The sequence below is a fragment of the Larus michahellis genome, chromosome 1, assembly GCF_964199755.1.
Source record: "Larus michahellis chromosome 1, bLarMic1.1, whole genome shotgun sequence".
Taxonomy (NCBI): domain Eukaryota; kingdom Metazoa; phylum Chordata; class Aves; order Charadriiformes; family Laridae; genus Larus; species Larus michahellis.
The window spans coordinates 201,337,199-201,363,697 of NC_133896.1; the positions used below are offsets into that span (position 1 = coordinate 201,337,199).

The 26,499-nt window shown below is 35.4% G+C and overlaps 1 protein-coding gene across 4 annotated transcripts in view; it reads right to left on the reverse strand.

The window, feature by feature from the left end:
* Positions 1–488: 488 nt before the first annotated feature.
* The window catches only part of TNFRSF19 (TNF receptor superfamily member 19), a 60,263-nt gene continuing 34,252 nt past the window's right edge, over positions 489–26,499 (reverse strand). For 3 of the 4 annotated variants that reach the window (XM_074569192.1, XM_074569183.1, XM_074569199.1), the window contains 5 exons: positions 10,906–11,070; positions 9,509–9,634; positions 8,633–8,735; positions 6,060–6,460; positions 491–2,857 (listed from right to left, as the gene is read on the reverse strand). In XM_074569192.1, the coding sequence (XP_074425293.1) occupies positions 6,067–6,460; positions 8,633–8,735; positions 9,509–9,634; positions 10,906–11,070 (788 nt within the window). In that variant the 3' untranslated portion in view covers positions 491–2,857; positions 6,060–6,066. Of the gene's footprint in view, positions 2,858–6,059; positions 6,461–8,632; positions 8,736–9,508; positions 9,635–10,905; positions 11,071–26,499 lie in introns of all 4 variants that reach the window. The other variant, XM_074569174.1, reaches the window with a different exon arrangement.

The window sequence follows — 26,499 nt, forward strand, 5'->3', positions numbered from 1 at the left end:
CTCTCTTCAGCCAAGGTTTGAAACCACTCTTGGCTGCTGCAGTGCAACACAAGCGCGGGCTCCGCTGGTGCTGATTAGGGGCCATGATTAAGGCGTCTTTTTCTGGTTCAAAAATACAGCTGCTCATTACTTACGTATCTATCTTGTCTGAAACAGTCTACTGCGTGGAGTACATCGTTTTCTTTTCAAAGACATTACAGAGACAGCAATCTGTGGTGCTTACCAGCTTTTCTTTTTCCTTTCTTGAGAAGCAACATTTTGAAGGGCTATGATTTTAAGGACTGATGTTAACTTACTGCTTTTTCGAGGTCGTCCAGCTTGAAGAATGACACTACCGTTAAACAGCAAGCATCTCAAGACAAAGATGTACCAAATTATACCATAATTTTAATACAATTAAACCATTACGGAATTCTAAAAATAAGAAAAGAATTGATCACTAACTTTGTACAGAACGCTATTATTAATTTGAGATCAAGAAACCAAGACTGGTTCATGTAACGTTTTATTCACAAGTAGAAAAAGTATTACAAAATGATTTATACAAGATTTTAATTTACATTCCTTAAAGGAGTATTTAAAACAGCACTATAAGTCCCTAGACATGATACGTGGGCAGTCTAAATGCAGTGGTAGTGTATGTTTTCTATTGGCATGTACAACATTGCTTGCCACAGGCAATATAAAAAAGACCAATTTGGTTAAATTAAGGAAAAAAGTATATACACAATATACACATATATTTAAAGAGCGCACTCTTCATTTTTTCCTCCCAATTTTCTCTCAAGCTATCTGTCACTCATTTAAAGAAATGAGTATTTTTTTCTAGAGTTGCCGGACAAAAACAATTATTCAAAGTGTAAATTCCAATGGGAAAACATACTTACTGTGGCAGATGCTGGCAAAACTTTTGAACATAGCTCTTTTTAAAGAACTGTTATTAGTGAAAAGTTAAATCTCCATATGTTCTAAAAATATCTTGCCATATATTGAAATGCACATGGGATTTTTTCTATTTACAAAGTATATACAAAGAAGCACACATCTCTTCATGCACACATAGTGAAAAATAACATTCAGTCACTTAAATGTATGAAAGTATCCAAAGAAATTATTCAAAACTACTCTTATTTGAATACATACTTTAAAGTATTTAGCTGAGTAATTGTACTCCCTGTATAACTGCCTATTACTCTGTCAATGACCAAATGGTGGGCTTTACTTTGAAAAAAAAATTACACCTACGTAATTTCTTCACTTACTTTGGTTTGAATTTGATTACTGTTATTCATGATTTTTGCACACACGAATAATCTCACTGGTTTTAGCTGAAGCATCTTACTGCCTTGGCTGCCTACACTGGCTTTAGCTATTCTTGTGCAGGTTCAACCTTCTACTGGGTGCTTCAAAGCAGAAGTCGTTTTCCCTTATGGAATAGGAATACTGTCTCAACATTTCCATTGCCACACAAACCATGTGTGGAAAGATGAGTAATATTTATTGCAAATTTGCATTGGTTTTGCTGATTGCTTTGCTTTTGTCAAGGCACATTGGGTACTTTAAAGAATAATTGCTAGAGTTCATCACTGACAGGTTTGAGCCTGTTGAAGGTAATGAATCAGTAGGGGTTACTGCGATTACTCACAGAAGTGAAAACTATTTTAGGGATAAAAATGGCTGCAGAATAAATGGTATTACGGGATGTGGTACAACAAACTGCAGTCAAAAAAATCTTAAAGAACAGCAATGGGGGCAGAGAGTTGATAATTTACTTTGAGGATTCAATTCAGAGGTATTTTTATAAAAAAATGTTATGAGTTAATTTTTATATTTTGTGTGGAAAAATTGAATTTACATAATACTACAGGGAGAAGGACAGAGTGACATGAATGAACAGGCCTGCTAAATGAACAACTTAGGTCACCATGAAGCTTGACTGTTAAAGATAATGAGTTACTAAAAAATATTAGTAATAGTCTCATTGTATGAATACTTTCATGGCACACCTGCCATAGTTTGGCATTTTGATGTGACCGTTGATTACATTTATTTCAACATCCAAAAATTACACGCTATAACAACAAGTGCTGTATTCCAATACTGAGACTACCAATTAAACATAACATCCCTATCTATACGTCTGACTTTCATTAAACTAAATCTAATTTAAAGCTAATCTCCTGCTATATTTAACAAAACAATGCCCCCTCCCACAAATGTAATAATTGGATGGAGGGGACTTCAACCATATATATTGTAACATGCAAATTCTTTAACTCCCCAAACTAGCTTATTGACTATATTGTTGTAATATATAATAAAAGCTTCGGTTTATCCATAGATGACCCTTGCATAAATAGAAATGTTTAAGTCCTTCAACAGCAGGAAACTGAGTTAAAACTAGAACCAGCCAAAAAAATCCTAATGCATGCACAAATCTGCAAGCAGAATAACTGGCAAAGTCTTGTCCCGCGCCTTCTGTCATCTGTAGCCATATTTAAGATACCCACCCTAAATACACTGAAGTATTCATATTTCTCACTGTATTTACACACACTTTTAAACTCACTCTATTAGACTTTTTGGGAAGCTGAAGGAATAGAAGGTTCTTTTTAAAAAAGAGATGCAAAAGGTCATAAATCCACTTTCACGGTTCTCCCAGGATGCTCCTTGAAGTTTCACTTCACAGCTGTTGTGGCTCAGATGCAACTGCTCAGGAGGTGTGAAATGATCCCATTTTTTTCCAGCTGATTTTGAAACCATGCAACATTGAAGAGCAGACTATGTTTGATGAGAATGAGCAGAGGAGCATTAGGGAAGCATTCAGCTTCAGCGCTGAGAGAAATAGCTTGGCTTCCTAAAAGAAAGCGATAGAACAGTGGTTACATAAACTCATAAAAAACCTTCTATAAGGTTTTTTATAAAAAACCTACTTCTGTACTTGACTAAACACTAAAAAAACACAGCTATACTTACTGCTTGCTGTAAAAATTCACCTAAACCTGATGACTGTACCCGTATTAAAATACCTATTAAAAACCTTACATTTATGTGCACAGAAATAAAAATATGCCATCTTCTGATTTTATTATGTTATTATTTATTTTTCAATATAATAAAAGCACAGCCCATTAGTACATTCAGTGTAATAAAAGTATGGCCCATATAGTAGTAATGCATCCACATGTACTAAAAGACCATACTTTCCTCCAAATATTTCAAAAAGACAAGAAAGATGAAGGGCAAATTGGAGAAAATGAGGTAGACTGAGATGAAATAATTCCGGAGTTGTACAGTTGGTGAGAGTTAAGCCTGAAAATACATCTCAGGTAAGCCTATTCCTCATCCTGACCCTCAAATGCTGCTTAAATTTCTCCATCAGAGATGCATATATAATGATGCAGTGTAGAGTATGAATACGGAGAAATTGTACAAAATGAATCAGTAAAGTCTATTAAAGAAAAAAAAGAAGAAAAACCTAACCCACCCAAACAATCTTGCTTATTCAGAATTATACACAAATCTCAACAGTAATACATAAAAATACAAACCCATCAAATATAGGATTTTGAAATGTCAGAGAAGATTTATACACATACATATGAATCAATAATAAAATTTACAATTTATGTATTATAACAAATATGGTGAAAAGTTAATTTTTATAGCAATATTTTGAAATTCTGTGGTTCCTTTCACCTAGAAAACCTCTGAATAACATTAATCGCCTATCTCTTAAGTTGATACTTGGTTTAGTGGGCAGAAGAACCCACAAATGAATTTCTGATTTTTTAAAATCTTGTTAGTATGAAAATATATTCCCTTAAAACACTGAGAGAGCATTTCAGTTCCATTGATAACCGCAGAAAACTAGGAACTAGCAGCATCAAGATTTGCAGTCACAGCCATGTTGTTGTCCCTTTCTATATATACCTAGAGAACTATCACCTAATGGTATTATCATATGTCAAAATGAAACTATGCTATCTGACATGTGGGCAGTTACACAGAATCACAGAATGGTAGGGGCTGGAAGGGGCCTCTGGAGGTCATCTAGTCCAACCCCCCTGCCAGAGCAGGGTCACCCAGAGCAGGTTGCACAGGAACGCGTCCAGGCGGGTTTTGAGTGTCTCCAGAGTTGGAGACTCCACCACCTCTCTGGGCAGCCTGTGCCAGTGCTCTGCCACCCTCAGGGTAAAGAAGTTCCTCCTCATGTTTAGGTGGAACTTCCTATGCTCAAGTTTGTGCCCGTTACCTCTTGTCCTGTCCCTGGGCACCACTGAAAAGAGCCTGGCCCCATCCTCCTGACACCCACCCTTTAAGTATTTATAAGTGTTGATAAGGTCTGCCCTCAGCCGTCTTTGTTCCAGACTGGAGAGACCCAAATCCCTCAGCCTTTCTTCATAAGAGAGGTGTTCCAGTCCCCTAATCATCTTGGTAGCCCTTTGCTGTACCCTCTCCAGCAGTTCCCTGTCCTTCTTGAACCGGGGAGCCCAGAACTGGACACAGTACTCCAGGTGCGGCCTCACCAAGGCAGAGTAGAGGGGGAGGATGACCTCCCTCGACCTGCTGGCCACACTCTTCTTGACGCAGCAAACTTGCTGAGGGTGCACTCTATCCCTTCATCCAGGTCATTGATGAATATACTGAACAGGACTGGACCCAGTACTGACCTCTGGGAGTTAGTGCCAGATATTAATGACTATTCATCTTCCAGTGCTACAGACAAAATTATATATTGTAAAAAATATTGAGAAAAATGTGTGACCTAGACAAGGTTGAAACTTTTAGTGACAGCAGTAGATTTTCAGGGTGATATACGAGTTCCATTTAAGTCAATGACAAAAAAATTCTTGACTTAGCAGTCTGTTTACCTCCCTTTCCTCCTCTTAAAAACGTCACCTAAAGAATTATGGCTTGATTTACAAAGAATTAACTATTGCACTTACATGTTTTCAGAATATGCATATTTTTTTGTTAAATACTAATTACTTTCTACTTCTTATTTAAGAACAATATGAAAGTGGCATGTAAACCAAATGGCAGAGGATCAAAGGAAGGCAGTATTATTTCTGCAGATGATCCAAAATTTTCATAATTACAGATAGCATAATTTTCTTAATTAAGTTTGGTGGATCATTAATATTAGTGGCAACTGCTTCTGTTACTGCCTCTGTGTACATGCAGAGGAGGCTATTTCAGCTTTCCAGCCACAGCCTGCATAACCATTGAGTAACAACACCAGTCCATCTGCCTTTGGGATCCTTTCACAGACAAGCTACTTGTTGCTCCAAGTTACTTCCAATAGTAGAAAATGCCATTTTAAAAATACAGAGCACAGCTAATATTAAATAAGACATAATGATCAAGCAGTGGCAGAGTGACTTTTTGTGATGGTTACATTTTTATGTGATAGAGATGATTATCACCTCTTCTCATTTTGACCTCAGACCTGCATTTTCTCTGCAAATTAGAACACTGAGATTTTATAGATTAAATTATATTTTATGGACAAACTTACGGAATGTTTTATCTGATGACATGGGAACATGAATGGCATTAAAAAGCATTTGAGATTCTCTCTTCTGTTTCTGCTACTGCTGTAGTAACTTCGCAGAGACAGCTTTATAAGTATTTTTTGATGAACACTTGCATGTCTTCCATGCTTTGTTTACAACGAGCAAAGATAAGTCCCCTCAATTCTTCCCTCAGAAACAAGGACTAGCCTCACATAATAGTTGGGTCATAAGGCCATTAAAACTTCTTTTCCCCTGACATTTAATGGAAAAAACCAAACTGATAAAAGCTGACTGGTATACAGACTTACCCCCGTATTCTGGTTCACGTTATCTCAACATTACAGTTTGAGTAAGTACACCTTTCAAATTCAGTCAATGATTTAAAAATGTGGACCTCTTACAGAGTTTTAATTTTTTTCAGCAATAGCTAGGTGTAGCCTATGGAAAAACATAACGCTACAATGTTTTACAATTCTTTTTTTAGCTAGCTCTACGTGCCTTGGGTACTCATTCTCACTCCTTTGTAGTTATGTTTCTTACCTCTTTATCAGTCTGTAGAGTCATTTGCTGTTCCATTACGCTTTGACTTTGGCTGGGTTTCAGCAGCCACTGAGTTCTGAAGTGATGAAACTTCTATGCATGTTCTATGTTTGGAGATTTCAAAGGACTTTGCAATGTCTCCATCAAGAGACTTAGCTGAAATAAGTACTTCACTTAGATCCTGGTTATTATCCGACTCAACAGAGGCTGCATTTTCAGTCTCAGGACTGCAGGATTTTGCAGATCCTCCAGCCAGTTCTGAATATGATTCACAGAAAGAAACGCTGTCACAACAAGCTGAGTTTTGCATAAGAGGCCAAGCATCTGAAATGTCTCCACAGGTAGAGCGTGAAAGAGAACCAAGGAAAGTAGGAATCATTTCTCCAACAGAATCAGAAGCCCTGCAAAAGGATAAAAGGATACATGGTTCCAAAAGCATTCCAGAAAAATATTATCAGTATTGTAACTATTGTCATTAATAATTACAGGTATTTCAAGAAGGTTTAACAGGGTTATATTAAGCTAATACTCTAGAGGCATCCTGTACAAACAATTTTTTTTTAAAAGTAATACAGTATATTCCTCATCTGGAAATGAGGAAAGCTCTGGAGAACACTACTAAAGGTAAAGAGGATGCCTAGATCCCTTCACACTGTGAATTCAGGGTTTTAGAAAACATAAACGACAGTTGGCGTTGTTTATAGTCTAAAGAACAGAAATATGATAAAAAATACTATAGTACTGTTTGGATACAATGACTGCTTCAAAGAGGAAGGAATTTATTTGCTCTCAATGCATGCACAATATGTGTGTGTGTGCGTGTGTGTGTTAAGACAAGATATAACAAGCTGAAGTTGCAGCGAGAAATATGTTTGGAAAGACTGGGGAATCTCCAGCACTAGGTTTTTTTCCCCAAAACAACAGGCTAGACGTATATCTAGCAGAAGTAGTGGATTCAGTGGGAGAAGGGAATAGACAACAACACTGCTTGAAACTCCTCCTAGCTGCACGATTGCATACTGAACATACATTCACTTTAGATTTTCCAGTTTCTTCTGACTAGCCTTCAAAACGTGAAAAAAAAAAGTTTTTCTCCTATACTCTTTCACGTGGAAAGGACAGAATATTAATGAAGGGCAAGGGTTTTTAACTCTCACAAGGATTATTTCTATTTTATAGAAAATGGAAGAAAGTGGAAGCAGAAACTCAGTATTATCTGTCTCAAGCGTAGTTAAGGTGCATGATGACACTGACACGTCTGAGTGCACTACACATGCCTATCTCTGTTGAAAGCCCAGTAATGTTTTTTACGATAGTATACCAAAGTAAGTATTAACAAAATGAAAAAGATATACTAATATGTTTTATTTCCAAAAACTGTCTACAGATTTATAAAACTGTAAAGGCTATACTAAGTTTGATATACAGTAATAAATTGTGTGACAGAACTCATCCCACGTTAACATTGCCTATAACCAGTTTTAAGTAGCCTTACTCATTTCCAAAACATGATGCTTTAATAGCTTTGATATACACACAAAGCATTTTTATAGATGAGGCCAAAAGTCAGGACATAGCACCACAATTGAAGGAAATACATTATTTTGGCAAAGGAAATTGGAGCAAATTCCATTTCTACTGGAAGGAACCATGGGATCTTTGATGTCCACATAGCATGGATATGACATTTATTTTTAAAGCCTAAACCAAAAGATCCCCACAAAGTACACAACTCTCAATTTGTCCGCCTTGGTGGTATAAAAGGATGACTCAAGCTTGCTGGTATTTAAACAAGTTGTTATAGAACATTTAGGTATTTTGTATCTCGTACTTAGGTCACTAAGTCATCTTGCATAAACAATACCTATGAAGAAGCCGCCTCTACATTTTTAGCTACATTTGGCCATAAGAACAAAACAGCTGGAGACCAATTTAAACCTTATATGGAAAATGATTCTAGCTAAAAGAAATAAATACATCCTGTGTTAAAATCTGTAACCAGGAAACACTGAAAGACAGCATAAATTTTATATATTTAGCTCATGGCACTGCTGTAGAAATGACCACTCTACTACTGTATTTATATTCAGATGATCAGGAGTAAAGAATGGTTCCAATCTGGTAGAAATTCAGTAATACTAGAAATTTCAAATCTCATAGACATTAGGAGTTTCTAAAAAAGAAAATCTTCATGACACTTCTAAACTGTACCTTAACCCCCCCACATTCACAGGTTTATGCAGTACCTTGCTAACCCATAGCAGCAGAGGGGGTCACTTAGGTCACCTTAGGTACCTCTTAGGTATCATAGAGTAAGAGGAAGACTATCTGCTTGGAAGAGAAGTCAGTCACTTCTTCGTCAGAGAAACTGATATATCAAGTCAGCATTTATTAAATGATACTTAAAATCAATTTTTCACCATAAACTTGGTTTTGCACAAAATGGGAGGATATGGATACAGTTCATCAAAATCCTTAATTCCGCTCCAAAAAGCTATTGTACCTGTACAAATATTAATTTGACTGCATAAAAAAAATTTAATGTCTAATAGACATGTATAAAACTAAGTTACCTTTCATTAAGTGTAGTCTGTGAGTGGAATGCACAACTGTGACTGCTGTGCTCCAAGCTACAGGTTTCATCACAGCACAGTGATGGAATCAAGTGAACTGGTCCTAAGGAATGAAAAATAATTTAATAACGTTTAAAGTGTTAAAACTCTGTATAAACTTAGTCTCCATACTCTTTCAAATTTGAGTATTATTTGCCAGATACATCATAATATACGGGTTAAGGAAAGAGATTTCTTACTGCAAAAAATGGGTTCTTTAATTTATTACTTGAAAATCGAAGTTTTACTTATAAAAGCCAAGCCCTTCCTCCAGGAGTAATATAGATGCCAGTCATGAGTATCTACTTTTTAAATTAATTTGCTTTTCAATTAGATATGCATGAGAGGAAGTACCCCCTTCTGAGTTAAGGCTGATATTTAAGCCTGTGTGCTTGTGTTAAATTACATATTTGTTAACGTCATAAATGCATCTGTTCTGACATGACTTCACAAAATCCCAATGATTTGAATTGTTCAGGTTGTTAATGTCCTTTAGCATTTACATCACATTCTTAGATACTGTCTGGTAAATCCTTCACACTAATTTAAGTCTCAAAGCCAGGTGCAGTGCTATTTTTATCAGAAAAAAATGAGGTAGACATTTAAAGATTTTTTTTTTTAAGTGAAGGGTCATTGGAATGAAAACAGGAAAAAAAATCATAACCAAACAGCTACTTAGAAATTCTATCTGCTTGTTGAGAAATTAGCCTGGGACAAAGGATAGTTTGACAATGTTAGCTTTGTAGTTACAATTAAATGTCACAACTCAAATGTTAAGATAAACGTTAGATAAATGTTCATCATGCCATGAAGTCACCTTTTAGTAGACTAACATACCACATGTCTGTGATGTGCTTCTCTGGCACTGGCAACGTGTTCTGTGGTCATATTCATTTAGCCGTGGTCTATCAAAACATGACAATTCAGAGCCATTGTAGTGAATGTCTTGTGATCTCAGAGACCCTTTGGACAAAATGAATAAAAATATGTATTAGTAAATTATACTCTTTTTCCTGTTCAGAGCCTCCTATCTTCAGAGAATGCTTAAATGTCATACTGTACAGTATTTCCATAAATTTTCCAACTGGAGGATCCACAATGATCATGTGGTTTCATATAATGCAAACCACAGATTTTGCAACAAACCCTAGAACAGCTGGTTCAACTACAGCCTCTTCTAGGAAGACATCTGCTCTTATTTTTATGATTTGAGAGTATATCTTATTCACTGTTATATTCTCTCAGTGTTTAACGATTCTCAGCGATTCCCACCTGAAATTTTCCACATTCAGCTTTCAGCCACTGGGATTTTGTTTATATTATCTTAAAGAGCTTTACATTAACAGCAGACTTCCTTTAATCTTTATAATTGTAGGCCAAGGCAAATGACTTACTAAACGTCACTAACTGAGGTTTGAATTCACTATGTCTGAATTTCTCAAAACTTACATTCTAAAGCATCTTCCAGGTGAGGAACAACTCTTTCAATGATTCAATCTTTTTATTTTTGCTTGTGCTGTAACATATGTGATAACGTAAATTCTTCCTAGATATTATTCTTGTTTCACATCCAGGGTCCATTAGATGCTATAAACATATTTTAATAAAAGTTCTTTACAATTGTAAATGGGAACTAGAGTCCTTTTGACTTTTCCTTAATTTAAATTAAGGGGTGAAAAATGTTTATTATAAACAAATGGAATTACACCAATGAAGTGTTATGGAGTTTCTTTAAAATTTACAAATCTAACCGGCTTAGGCATTTAATTTGTCTTGAATATGCTCATAAACCCAAAATTGTTAATGACAAATCTTCTATCTACACTACCACATTCATTACCTTGATGAGCTAATCTGTGTTTCATAATAGTATGTGATGCACAGATCCTCGAAGCTGGTATTTCCAAATTGGCGTTGCAACTCTATAATGACGTCCCAGCTTGGAACTCAAATGGTCCAAATATATCTGTGCAGCATCTAACAGGGCACCGCTCAGAATTAATGCCATTGGACTATTTCTGGGCATCTGCACAGCATTTTCTCAGTGGAAGCTGGAACATCCACACTGAGCTGGCAACCCTGTATGGGGTCTTGGGCTTCTGCTAGCTTGTTCATCTCAACACTAAACTTGCTTGAATGCTGTAGATGTTTCATTTATTTATCTACAGAGAGATCTGCCAAACTAATACCATTATATAAATATTACAAAGAAACAGTAACAATTGAAGACTCACAGCTTGGTTTCTTCTCCATAAACTGCCTCTTACAGTAGATAACACAAAGAATAAGAAGAGCCAAGAGCACTGTGGCAAGTGCACTGCATATAACAGCTGCCAGAGCAGTGTCTCGAGGACTGGAAGCAGTTGAAGGGATCTTCACAAGATTTACTTTGGTGGTACCTGAAATAAAATTAAATAATAACTAAGGTGAACTGTAAACATTTCAGGAATACAGTAATGAAAATGAGTCTGGGAAACAGAAGAGGTTTGTAGCACAGGAAAAAAGGGATGTTCCCTCTGCTAATGTATAAACATTAGTTGCGTATATAAATAGATATGATTACCAGCGACCACATTATGACAAAAATCTTTAAAAAAGTATATTGCAAAATGAGCGATAATGAGTGGAGATGTGTACAAAACCACATTCTGACTATCCAGGAGAATGGAATCAGATCTTCACCATGAAAACAAAGACCCCTCAATTTTTAATGTCAGATGATTTTAATATGGAGAGCATTTTCTAGTGTATAGTTGAGAAATGTATCCACTAGAGGGAGTCACAAATACATGAACTTCCCTTAATAAGGAAACTTTCTGAGAACTGAGACACCCACAGAAGTTCAAATGCTGTCAAAGGTATCATTTGCTTGGTTGCGTGTGTCATGACACCATGGTCATTTCTAGGATCAAACCTAGGACTTCAACTGTGCTAACTTTTTTTATTCGGTGATAGTTTTTTAATACAGATAATACCTCTAGTAAAAATTCAACAGATTGACTTTATGTCCATATTAGTAAAGACTTAAGCAACATTTTTAGCTTTGACGAACATTGTTATTTTTAGGTGGAAAGTGAAAAAGATTTTAAAAGTATCAAAACTTTAACTACACTCTTGAAGCCATCTTAAATTACAAATGGTCTTTTAAAATTAAATTATTTTTTAACAATTTATGAATTTTGATAGCTCATCTATTTCAATCTACTTTGAAGACCACATCAATTCAATAATATATTATGAGAAAAAGGAACAAAACATTGAGTATTTCTCTGACAGCAAATTTTTTAAAAAACCACAAACCATATTTTATTAATTTATAAAAATAAGTTAAATGTGCCTATTTACCCCAGAAAATCTTTGGGTAAAACCTAAAGACTATAATTTCCTAAGTAATGGTCCATGCAGTTCTAAGTTTAAATTGGGAGATAAATGTCTGCCAGAGTCATACAATTGTTTGATATCTTAACTGCAATGTAATAATAGCAGAAAAGAACTTACTTACTAGCTTAGTTAGTGCAACCAATGGTATTGTATTACTCAGGAATAATTTTCTGAAATAATTATGGTATTTCCTCTACACGCATCAAACGTGGGCACCAAAGCATTTACAATACCATATTGCTTTGTTACAATGGACAAATTGCCAAAAAGCTAGGTATTTTGAAAATTAACTTAATTCCATCCCATCCTAAATCTTCAGACCACTTAACAAAAAAGAAAATATTAACTTCTAGGAAATAAAGAACCCCAAATTTAAAAAAAGACACACAACATATTAAATAAAAACCGTTTCTGTGGATTATAGTATCTTGTAGTTGCTGGTAAATGAGGGAATATAAAAATGTGGAGAGGTCAGATCATGGCTATTATTCAGAAGAAAGAATGTTTAATTGTTCATTTCCTGATTTCAATGTGCAGAGAAGCAAGTATTACTGCATTTACATCTGCTCAAATATTTCTATTTACCTTTGATTTGTACTATTATGTTTCACTGTCACATCAAAGGCATGAATAGCACATTTCTAACAGATCTTTTCTATATACCTTTAACTTGCCAAATTGGACAGAGTGGAACTGCTGGAGAGAGTCCAACGAAGGGCCACAAAAATGATTGAGGAACTGGAGCCTCTCTCCTATGATGAAAGGCTGAGAGAGCTGGGACTGCTCAGCCCGGAGAAGAGAAGGCTCAGGGGAATCTCGTCTATGTGTATAAATCCTTGAAGGGTGCAAAGAGAACACAGCCAGGCTCTTTTCAGTGGACCAGAGCCAATGAGCACAAACTGAAACACAGACAGTTCCCTCTGAATATTGCGAAATGCTTTTTTAACTGTGAGGGTGACTGAGCGCTGGCACAGGTCGACCAGAGTCGTTGTGGAGTCTCCCTCCTTGGAGATGCTTACAAGCCATCTGGACATGGATCTGGGCAACTAGCTCTAGGTGGCCCTGCTTGAGCAGAGGGGTTGAACCAGATGATCTCCACAGGTCCCTTTCTACCTCAACCGTTCTGTGATTCCGAGTTATTAAAATATCTCAAAACTCGAGTCAATATAGAGGCTGAACTAGATGAACTAGAAACACATTTTGAAACTCTGTCCTTGTACTGAAATGTTATCATTTTCATTATCATAGCAGATGGTCTATATGTTATTTGTGTTCCAGATAACAGAACAAAATTTCAATTCAGGGTCTCAGGTACTTTTCCTCTCAAATAATTATTAACTGTCTTTCTCTTTATGTTCTTCTATGATTCCTATTACTCAAAGAGCTAAGTTCTATGACCTCTTTCACAGATCTTCATTGTTATTTAAAAGAAAAACCAACCACTGTCATAATCTTTTTGTCATAACTTGAATGCTCTTGGCAGGAGCATTGCAATCTTCCACAGAGAAAACTTTTCGCTCAGTTTCTAGGATTCTCACAGCTATAGTTTTAAGTTTATAGTTTTAACAGACTGCAGAAATGTCTGCATGGTATTTAAAGTTCCAGGATATAATTCTGTGAGAAGGCGTAAAACTATATTAAAAAAAAAAAAAGTTGTCTATACAGCAATGTGTACTGTCTTTGTCATGAAAATCAAGGACTGTGCTTTGATATCAGATTTTCAATTTTAGTCAACTGCCTGATCTAGTCTTTAGAAGGTTAAAGACGGCCTGGACAAGTATGTAAAAACAACACAATAAAAAACTGATCAGAATGGCTTAAAATATTTTTCATATCAATGTACCTACTTGTATAAATGTACCTACCTAAAAGCACTAAACAGTTCTTAGAAATTAGGTCTTTATAATTATTAGAAAAAGGAATTGTTAATTCTGAAAGTAAAAATAGAACAAGAGCACTGGAGGTGGAGCTGCTGTATTTCTGTCTCTCTTCATTTGCTCACAAAATATATCTCTTTGCAAGTATAATTACATATTACATATTCTGGGAAATTATAAACGATACATATTTCTTTAGTGTCCATCAGCAATATCCAAACTGGAAATACAGCCATTTTATTTTAGATAGGGATGGCAAAAGTTTAAATTTATTTTAGCCACCTAGTTATTTAAGATTCATTTTATTTGGTTGATTTTTTTTTTTTTTAACCCGAGAAAGCAATTTTCTGTTCCTGAGAATGCCTACCACTCATCTTCACCTTCAAAGAACTTTTTGGAATAGCTACTGTGAGCAGTCCATTGTAGTGTAGCTCTAATTATAATGATAGTGATCTTCCCTGCAGAGCCCAACATTTCAGAAGTGGATTGCTATTGTAGAAGCGGCCCGTTGGGCATTGCTGAACTTTGCTTTCAGTGTTACTCAGATATGTATGCATTTTCATAAACTCTCTCTTTCTTTTCAGGCTCACAGACTTAATGGTCCCATTTCAGTAAAGCAAGGAGCTGCATTTTAAACTTTAAACTTGTTCTTACGTCTATTAAATGACTACATGATTAAATTTAGATGTGTAATTAAACACTCTGTAAATTGGACATGACACATTAAGAAAGGAGGGAGGAGATGCACACTGTTGTATGATTCTGGAAAATATGCGCCTATTATGCATCACAAAATAAAACAGAAAATATGTTTCATTTAAGAAATAGATTTCTTTTTCTAAGTCTTAGTTCCAACATATTCTGGAAATGGGCTAGTGGTGAAGAAGTAGTACCCAAAATACCGAGCTGTCTCCTGCATAATTTTGAGCAGTAAGCCTAAACACACATTCTTCCCTTAATTAACCAATAGTACATCGTAATGTTAGTATATGCAAAGGTGTGGTTCTTAAAAGCAAGTGAATTTTCTGTTAATCCAAGATGGTTAAATAGCAGTAACTCAACTAATATGGAACATATGAATCCCAGCTGTATCACTCCAACTTCTGCCAATAAACAGAATAGTTGAATTTTCAGCCTATTATACAAAACAACCAGAGAAAGGACAAAATGTAAAAAGACTTCACTTATTTCATGTTTATTTTCTCAGATTTTTTTTCAGAACTATGATTAGTTACAGTCACTACTGGAACCAGCATGCCTAAAAGAAAGCTTTCAGTGGTAGATTAACCATGTGAAAACAGAACTTGCAATGTTTTATGTTTCTTCCACGGTTATAATAAATAATAATATAATAATATTACTTATAAAAGTTGAAGAAGAAAAAATGTGGAATATTATGTTTGGGTTTTCTTTCTTAGCATGTCAAGTCAATGGTAACCCAAAGAGGGCTTACTCAGTAATGAAAACGTCACTTAGTGAAGTACACATGGTAACACTTTTACGATCAGGATTGAAAATAAGATACAAAAGTAAATTAAAATGTTGTTAATTCCTGGAATATGGGTATTTCTGGTCAAGAGAGGGGAAACAACCATTTGCCTATTATAAAAAGTCTTTGCCCGTTACCTTTACATGGATTGGCCCAAGTTAGTGGTATCAACCTTAATTTGACAAGAACCAAGGGCTCAGACATACCCTCAGGTTATGATAATTTAACGAGTCACTGCCTCTCAGCTGAACTGCATTGGCTATCTGTGTGTGCGCTCTTGATCTATGGAAAATGCAAGGCAATGTGACTTATCTTGAAACTCCTTTGTTTTGAAAAAAGTTTAAAATATGCTTATGTTCAGTTAAAAATCTACCTAGTCCCCAATAAGCAAAATAATGTATTATGTATAAACATGGTGTGTGTGTATATAATTCACATACTACATGTATCATATACGTATATATAAAAAATACATGGGTAATATATACTACTGAGCATTAACATCAGTGGAAAGTAAGTTGTCCTGAGTATATTTCTGAGTCCTTACGAAGCAGCAGATTGCCTCCCTTTTCCTGATCTTTCAAGTGGGAGGTAAGAAACTTTATTACACATTACTGCTGGAGACTGTGGTAAACATTGGAGAGAGTCTCCCAACATCTGTTAAAGGACAGCCATTTGTGTGCATGGCCTACACCCAAAAGCTCATCATGTCAAACCACATTTTTCAAATGTACTCCAAGTGCTGACTTTAAAGCCTTTATTTTCCAAGTTATACCCTATAACTTTTTTTTTTTTTTTTTTTTTTAACTATTTTGTTGGGTTTGTTATTTTTTAAATAAATGTACCAAAAAGCCCTAGGGGAGAAAATGACTATTCAAGCATTTATCCATTGTTTGGAAATGCTGAGAAATGTGCTTATAAATTAAAATCTCTGGAATTTGATTTATTCATTTCCAAGACCATTTCTCTTGCATTGCGTGTTTTCACAACCGCTGACAGCCTTTTATGCTTAAAATGGTAGAACAAATACACTGTGTATGTGAATTTAAAATATATATGAACTCCACAGTACTAGATACACACCGTTATGTCTGTAAAGCATAGCCAACATTTTTCTTTTAGTAATTAAGAGATATTAATTCTTGGTACTACCATAGTCATCTAAATTGAACTGATATATGGGCTCAAAAGTAACATTGTTTCATACACAGAACTTTCACCTTTGAGAACCGTCTAGCCTTTTAAAAATACTACATGAGAATAAAGCCTCAAATCACTGGTACCCTCAAATAACCTGAAAGAAACCTGAGAGCAAGCAAAAAAATCAGAGGAAGTGGGATAAAAATCTGTGTCACTGCTTAACTACATATTCTCCCCCACGCACCCCCCCAACATAATTGCTTATCAATGTGAAAAGACAGTATGTCTCTCCTCCATAAATTGGAAATACTTAGCATGATCTGGTAACACAAAGTATATATTGCTGCTAATATGATTGTGATATTGTCAGCAATTACCTTTCTGACTTTTGCTTCTAGCAGCTCACTTTGCACCTCTGACAGTTGAGGGTGTCTAACATCTATTTTGCAGAAAATGCAATTTCTTTCCCAGGTCTTCTCATGTGTTGAATCAGTATCAAATAACATTTGTGTCAGAACATAGGAGATCACTAGGTACAGAAGAAAACCTATTCCCTGCTTCACTTCTAACTTGTATTTTTAACCAAATTCTTTTCCAGATGTGTTTTGGGAAGAAGAATGCAATATTTCAGGATATTCTCTTGTTCAAATCCAACTACAGAATGCACGCATCCTACCCGAGCTATGAAAGTTGCTTTGTCTCTTCAACAGAAGATGAAAGTAGAAAGGATCTGTTTTGTATTCTCTATGTGCAGTCCCTCTTCATCTTTAGGACTACCCAGTTATAGAATAAAAACAACTTGGTGCAGTACTTAAGTCAATTAAGTCTGTTTATGACAGTTATTGCTTGTAGACACACTCTATCACTCTCAGTTCCAAAACGCTTATACAAGGCATTGCCCACACCAGCAGAAGAAGAATTTTATTGCCTAAATCCACACCATTTTCAAGTGGGTAACTACAGCCATTACACGTTTTGTGAAAGAGGTGAGGAAGATCCTATACCCTTTAGAATCTCATTGTATATTTACTGCTATTCTGTGATTCAATCTATGATCTAAACCCACAATCACTGAAATGAACACACAATTAAATATATTTGTGTGTATCCCAGTAAAGCAAGAAGTAAATTGTAAATAAGTCACAAAAGAGTTCTTGTCTCCTTCTGACACAGTGAAAAGTAATTTCTAACGCTGCACTTTCTACCTCATTTGTTTTACCTCTTAGTCCTGGTTCAGCTGTGGCAAAACCCAGGGAGCAGAGCAAAAGCTTGCATGACGATTGTAAGCCTGTATCTTAAATTTGTTAATACAAACTTTGATAAACATCACTAATAGTCTATGCAGGACATCTTCAAGAGTTACAGTTTTTCCTTGCTTTAAAATGGTTTGTAAAGGTAACAACAGTACTCAGCTACCTCACTTCTGTCTGCAGACTGGATACCTGTTTTGTCATCAGAATCACAGGGTACACTGTGGTAATTTTCAGTCACAAAGTTTTTATAGCTTTAGACAGTAGAGATTAGATATTCAAACAAAAACTTTCTATAAATGAGTGCTACGATAAGACCTACTATACTTGTACATCAAATTATTTGCAGAATTATTTACTTATTTTGCTGAAAAAGGAAGTTCTTGAATTGGCCAAGCTGCCTCCTCTGCCACCTTCATGGAGACTATTTTAGCCACTAGGCTATAAACTGAGCAGGGTAAAAGTGTATTTAATCTCTCCAGTTGAATTTGCCGAGTGGTAGATCTTCAGCAGAGGTAGTAAGGACCCCTCTTTGTGTAGCCAACAGTCACGTGAAATACATTTGTGGAATGAACAAAACTAAGTAAATCATACTTCGGGTTGTCCACCAGGTTTGTTTTTTTTTTTTTTTTCTTATTTATAATTATGTTAAAAGATCATTGACATAGGTTAAATTCTCCAGGTAAGGAACTAATTCTGAATGTAGGGTTGTTGGTTTTTTATTTTTTTTGTGAGGGGGGAGAGTGGGGGTAGGGTGGGGTTGGTTTTTTATTTTTTAAAAACATAACCGCTAGCCATTTTCACTTATTGGGGGTAAATATGTCTGTACGATGGAAAACACAGAGTGTGTTTATGTAATTAAGACTGTTTCATAATACTTACACACAACTGGGCTGAATTATGATTTTGAATTAAAGTGGAAGCTAGGAGTTGCATAACCAACCCTACTAGTATTTTCTAACTTTTTAAATGTTCAACTTTGCAACCTCAGCATCTTTTAAAAAAATGCTTCTTTGGGTAAGTATTCTGAAATACATGGGATTAAACATAAATTTTCATAATGTCATAACATACAGCCTTAACACCTTTGAAAGCTGAACATTTATCACCAGCTTACTGTAATACTGCAAATATGAAAGTAAATGTCCAGATTTACTGCAAAGAAAGTTACCTACTGTGCAATAGTAAGCACGCACATAAAAACTTCAGTACAGACGAAAAAGCTGTAGCTTTGAAGTCAGAAATAATAATAGCTTATAAAAAGTAGTTTTTAATTCACCACTTAAAGCTTTGGGGATAAAGTCAAGTCACAGAGAACAAAAGGCTGCTGCATACAAGATCTTTGCTTTGTTATATTACCTAATCTGAAACATAACATCTCCCCTCTTTAACAGAAGTCAATAGGAATTAGTCATAGAATACAGAAGACGCTCTGAGAGGTTATCTTTGAAAAGTCAAGCTCTATTGGCGAGATCTATCTGACCAAAGCAAACATCTGCTTCTGTGGGACTCACCTGAAGTTTCTCTACACAGTGGCGGTGGGGCGGAGAAACGCTCTTTTAGGGTGCAATTAACCTGATTTGTTTTAAACAGCTCCTTTGATGATTTCTCTCCACCAAATACAGAGTGAGCCTAAAGTCAGCAGCTTAGAGATGTAGCCATTACAGATTTCCACAGTCAAGAAGGAGGCATCCTACTCCGGGTTTGTCAAGTAAGAATGCAGGGATTTGGACGCCTTTGACTATTTTGACTTGGATTCTGTTTCAGTTCATTAACTGTGTAACAGTCACTATACGTTTTACATCACTTCTGTTGTAAAGATAAAAGTCAATAACAACTGCAAAATTTGTAACAACTGCTTTACAGTGACAGAACCACAGAAAAGCCCAGCAGGAATTAGTAACTCGCATTCTGTACAGAATATAAAAGAGTGGGTGGCAAATAAGGCCAGACATAGAATTACAGGTTTTGCCTACCCTGTGCTTTAGATGAACAAAGGTCCAGTGGGAAACAGCATATGCAACAATGTAAATAAAACCTGTATCAGAGTGACTATATACGAAGGAATCTAATTATGGTTGCAAGCCTCAATTCTGGCACATTCTAACTTTGGCAAGTTTTCTTAGAATGGGGGCTTTGGTTTGTAAGAAACATTTCATCAAAGAATAAGAAAACTTTCTTTTATTTATTTCTTACTTATGTTTTTATTTACTCAGTGGGAGTAAAAAAACCATAAAAATAACCTATAGTCTAAAAACTCCATTTCCCTCCTTAAAAAAAGTAAGAGGAAGATCAGCTTTTAAGACACACAGTCATTCAATATTGAATTTTCAGTTTTCATTTAACCTGATACTGGCAACTAGATGAAACTCTAACTTCAGAAGCCTAAAGGTCTAAAGATGAAGTCAGAACTACTCACCTTGGGCTCTCTTTCTAAAACAGAGGCAGAAATAAAAATCTCTAGAGAAGTAATTAATCTGAAATGTCTTAAAAGACCGTCTAGTGTTAGTTATTGATGCTTACCTTATCTGGCTTGCCTGAACTCTTGAGGTACCCAATTCTCTCTGCTGATTAACACTGTGAGTTTGGGCTGACAATTTCAGTGTTACACATTAACTTTTATGTGCCTAAATTAGGGTGCATTAATTCCATCCTAAATTTCCACATATAGCTATGGTAACTACAAGTATACGTACATTCACTAGTATGCACATACAGTTATACCACTTAAATGCACTTAAATGAAACATTATTAAAACTGGTGGATGCAGCCCTTTATTTAAGAAAGCTGTAACAAACAGCTAATCTTTTTAAGAAACAGTCACAGCCTATACCTCAAAGGTACGTGTCATTGTCCAGAATAACACGCAAGATCGCTCTTCGATCTTTGTAAAAAAGGAGGTTGTCAGCACACTGCTTTAGCACAAGTGAACCAGCAAGAGTGAGAACGTGTGAAGCCTATCACCAAAAAATTAGAGGGGAACAAAGTAGAGAGCAACAACTGGAATGACCCAAGTGATCGGTAGGGCTGTTAGGTCTTTCCTCTATTAGGTTGTTTCCAGCTCATGAGGTGTTATTTTATAATGAATCGCTGAGGCCGTTAGCGCATGACTCCTGTTTTAAGGCTACTGCATTTTATCCTGTTTCCAATACATTCCAGTCTTCCAGGTAATTCCATTCCTCTGCAGAAATATTTCGGTGTTCTTTTGCTTTTCAATTATTTTCTTATTCATAGAAAGTTGGCAATATGTTAAGTTTCAATCTACATGGATTCCCCATTTTCTGCTGTTTTGTTTTTTGTTTTGGTTCAAGAATTTAAGAGAAATGCAGCCTAAGCATTTTGTAGCCAAGCAACAGAGCCAATAGCATCCACCAGTACAAAGCAGAGTAAAAAAACCCAACCACTATCATGTGTTTGTTTAGCAGTATTTTATACTTGCAGGTCAGTTGCAACTTGGACTTTCTGTACGCAAAATCCATAACAGTCATCATATATTTATACAGTAGGCACCAAAACTCAGTTTTGTTGAAGTGGTGCTAATGCAACCATTTCCAGAATTAGATGGGTCATTGTAAGAGATAAATTTAAACTAGCATTTTCAGTCTGAACATACCTTAAAAGCATGTTATTAAATTAATGTATTTAAAATAGTCTAATGCTTCTGTAAGTAGAAATTGTCTAAAAAAAAAAAAAAGAAATCTTAATGAAGTTACTGAAAAGCTGTAACTACTTATTTTTTTCAGGTTACCACTGAACACAATAAAGTAAAAATTAACTGAAAAAATGTTTTGCAGCTTTACTGCAATGTATGCAATACTGGAATAGTTTTGATCAACCTAATGGGCAAGTTAAATAACAACGTTGTAAACCCACTCCATACAACAAACAGATAATTGCTTATAGCCACTGCAAGATTGGGCTAAAGGGGTAGCCACATTAGTAAGTGCACATAAGAAGAAAAAAAAAAAACCAAAACAAAAAAGCCATAGGAAATAGTACTTATTCAGTACAGGTCAAGATTAGCCCCTTCTCTGTAACTCAGGAACTTCAAATTCACTTTAATCTAGTGTAATTGAGCTAACCAGCTCTTACATTAAAAAGTAATGATTAAGTTAAATTTCTTGCAGACATTCTGTACCTAAAACAAACATGCAGTATGCCTCTGGCAAAGAAGGATACTAATTATAGGATTGACTCATAAGATGAAAGGTTGCACAAGTTACTACTAGAAACAAAAGTAGGGTAAACTGGTTTGAAAAAACATATTGAAATTCTCATACTCTGCAGTTAAGATGAGAATTTCATTTTCTAACTGTACTTAACAGTGTCAAGAAACAAAACTAAATATGCCTGCAAACTGCTAGTTCATACTTTAGATGAACGAACTAGAAGTAAATACTGCAGTTGCAAACTTCATCATTCTATAGACTAAGGAATTTTTTAACCTAATAACAAAGTAAAAAACTAACCTAGTAACAAAGCAAAAACATGCAAAACTAAGTATTTTGGTCACTCTCAGCTTTTTTTTTGTTATATAAAACATGCTCTTAAATGGTTATTTAAGGATTCATTGCATTTTCAGGCAATAAACTCCTAACTTCACTCTTAATGCAACAATTCACTCCCTGATTTAAAAGGAATCATAAAAGAAACACATCACCAAGGCTCCAGACATCTGTGGGGAAGGATATGCAAGTTCAAAAGTAGTTTTGTATTTCAAACTGAAGCTTTCACTGGGATTAGCAGATAGGGTTGCCAGCTGTGAGTTAGAACAAAGATACGAAATCTGCCCTATACGTTACTGTGTACTGATTCAATATAACCATCTGAATGCCAGATGGGCACCACTTATGTGAAGTCCTACTGACAGTTGCATGAGATCATGATGTGAATCCATTAAATAAATGAAATTTAATTCAATTTATTCTAAAATCATAAATTGACATTTCCCTCTCAAGCTATATATTTTTCATCATATTATAGTAAGCAATGAGGAATGTATTTTTGAAGAGATTTATGCTGGTATTTTGTGCTTTTTATGAAATATGTTAATACATGCTTTAGTATATAAAAATGGACTGCACATAAGTAGTGCAATTCTCATGCTGAAACCAGAAAGCCAATGCCTTTCAGTGCAATTGACCTTTGTCAAATATCACTTAAACTTCATACTACCTGCTTAAAACTTTACTGGATTATGACCATACATATTTTAGGTATTAAGTTTTCAGGGATTATAAAAAATAATGTTTAAAAACAACATTTCCATTTGTAATTTATTCTCTGATTTCCATTGTATGATGGAAGCCATTTACATTACATCTGCGTACTCTGAAAATAATTTAATAATTATATTGCTAACAGCTTTCTATAGTAGGGACGGTTAATTGTAATCTTCTGTATTTTATATTATTTTTTTAGGGAGTAAAGCTTCTTTTATTCCAATTTTCCTGTTCCTCTCCACAATCATAATAAACGAACACCTTCAGGAGGCTTAGAAATTACCATTTGTTTTACATTATTTTCCTTTAAGTAGATTTTATGTTGTTGAAGAGTGCAGTAGGAGCTTATGCTACAACCTTCTCACTGAGTGCATTAGTATAGCTCCCTATTCACTACTAGGTCACTTGTTTTTATAAAATCAGAAAATTCCTTGTCTGAGGTCTCTGTTACTCTGTCAGCATGGACAGAAATTAGTTATCAGGGTCAAAAGGATTTAAAAGAGATAATTTACAATTCTGAAATTATTTTTAGCAGCCAGAAATGATAACTGTCACACCTATGGGAGACTGGCAACATCCCTTATGTTTCAAACACATCATAGTTAAGAACAATTAAAGACAAATTCCCTGTTCTCAGAAACCTGGCCTTCAGTGGCCAGGAAGGGAAAAGGAGTTTTCCCCCCCAGAGAATGCTAAATTGCCAGGAAGGAAAATTCTTTCGCAGATCCAGAGACTAGTATGATGCAGGCATTAAAGAAATGATCCACATGCTCAATGATAATCACCAAACACTCTGATCAGCATTCAGTCAACAAACCCAATTCAGCTCAATCCAGATAAATCCAGAACTTAAATGATACCGGTGCAGAATGGCAGGAAATGTTTGACAGTTAGCAAGAAAGCACTTCCTATTGATAGCCTTTTACAGCCTCAGGCACAGCTGTGAGGGTCAACCAGCACAAGGGTGGGGCACAACCCCACAAATTCTGAGAAGAAACTTTATGGCAGCATCCCACCTACGTTACATCACAAGCTTGCACAAAGTAACAGCAGGAAAGAACTAGAAAGGGTTGTTTTGGTTTGGTATTTTTGCTCTGTTGGAAGAGCTACAGCATTCCTTCATTCGTCAGCTAGCAACAGAAGTAGTGATATTCATGAGTCTCTACCATCAGAGAGACAGTAAACTGTGAATCCTTAAAAAGTACAAATGTCTTAATTGGCATGTTGAGATAAAATGAGTATTCTACCACCTTATTTATCACTTACTAGCATCAACAGCATTTTGCATAAAATGTATACATATGACTGCCCTTGAATCAAAGGAAAGAGTATTATTTTCAGACTCACATAAAAAAACTTAACCTTTACTTTTGCCAGGACAAAGTGAGGTTACAATATTGTTTATTTACTGAAAGATGGATGGTTTGCACTATTGGTGTATCAGTTTGGGCTTCCTTCTTCCATTAAGTAACACCTCTAACAGACAGATTTCACATACAAAAACCTTTTCCCCGTGGAACTTTCTATCTACATTTTGATCCAGAAGAAAGTTTCACAATCCGTCTCACATAGCCTTAATTATGGCAACATACATGTAATCAATAACAGCTTCAATGAAGATCAGGAAATTTCTAAGACTCATTAGAATTGCTGAAGTTGTTCAGGTTACTATCCTTTTACTATAGACTCAAACAATAAATCTTTCATAACAGAGCACACATGCTACACTGAGTACTTCTGTTCTACAGAAGTTACTAGTAAGCAAATCAATTCATTAGAACAGCCCTCACACCTACAGTTTTGCAGTACTAAGCTATATTACATGCGATTGTAAGTCTTTCTGATAGAACAAATTTTCTTCTGTAAAAAGTAAACGGCATGGAACAAAACATTTAAGGACAGTGCAAGAAAGCGGACAGAAGTCTAACCGTTCAGACTGACTAGAAGCCCTGAGAGTTTTGGTTTCCAAATTTTGATTCCTTGGTAAAGTGTCTGGCTGGCTACAAAGAAATTCTGTTGGGTTTGGGAGTAGCACCTCCTTGCAATGTCATTTCAATACTTTTAAGCTAAATTTTCTTCTGTAGAAAATTTGATGTTTTGTTTTGTTTTTTTCCATTGCATTTTGGAGCATGCCGCAGGTTTTTTGTTTTTGGAGGAGGAACAGGAGTAGAGGGGATGGTGGACAGAAATGAGGGGAAACACTTCTGACCAGTTCTGTCTACTAACTGTAATACCTATTTAGTAATAACAAGCTACATAATGAAGTACTTTCATAGATACAGGCACAGAAATGAGAGGTACAGAAAACAGGAGCTAGTGACAGTCAGTTGGCAATGTATATGCAAAAAAAAAAGATAGGCAAGGAGAAAGTTTTGGAACATGATTAAACTACGCAATGAATCTGAATCTAAACAGTAACATTTCAGAACTATTATAAGTAATTTTAGTTGTAACATCTCTGTTATTAAAAGAAGGAAAGATCTGCCCCCTCTTTGTTTGCAACTTTTTGTTTTAGGAGGGAAGCCCAACATGTAAAGTACATTCAGAACAGGAAGAAGCTGTTTGACTCTAAGTCATTCCCCAATGGGTCAGAAGCATCACAATTATCAAGGACAAGGAACTGAAAACATTCAGGTTTTCTAGGTTAACTCTCTTTGATCTATGATGAGTGAAAGAAATAAAATTGTAATAAAACTTTGTAAGACATGAATAGCAATTCTCATCTCTCTGAAACACCTAGTCAAATTTATTTCAGACTTCCTGAAGATAAGTTACTCTACCATCAGGTCACATATGGAAAATATCATACTGACTTATTACATTTTTACAAAAGTGTACATTTCAGTTATGAGACAATGGAAAGCTAATGTCTCTGTAATAAACCAGTACTGATATTTATAAGCTAGGGATGCTATTAGCTATACCTAAATCGGCTGTCACTCCTTATGACTTTTATGAAAGGTTTATATAATATTCCAGCTGCTTTCTATCACCGTGTCCAACATGGCAAAGGGGATTATGAGAGATGCTGTGAGGTAACCCCAAATCGGAAAGAATACTGAAATAAGATAGACATATATGTTGGAATAAACCAAATAATTAAGAATGGTTTCACTCGTTATATATTTTCAGCTGCCAGTTGCCTCATATGCACATAAGCAGTCTACTTTCAAAGGCTGCTTTGCATTAGTAATACAAAGTTTACTGTATAAAGCAACCAAATAAAAATTACAGAAAAACTTAATAGCTGGAAAAACATTATCTAGATTCCGAGAGCTTTTAAATCACAAAATTCTGTAAACAGAAAGAAGAAAGTGATATAAGTAAATTAAAATTCCACTACGTAAACAGAGGAACTAATGTGGAATTGAATATAATCCAAAACCAGTTAAAATGCTATATTTATGTTTAATGAAATAATGTAAAAAACTCCAGCAAAGATGAGACAGTGGTAATTTTTCTCTTTTA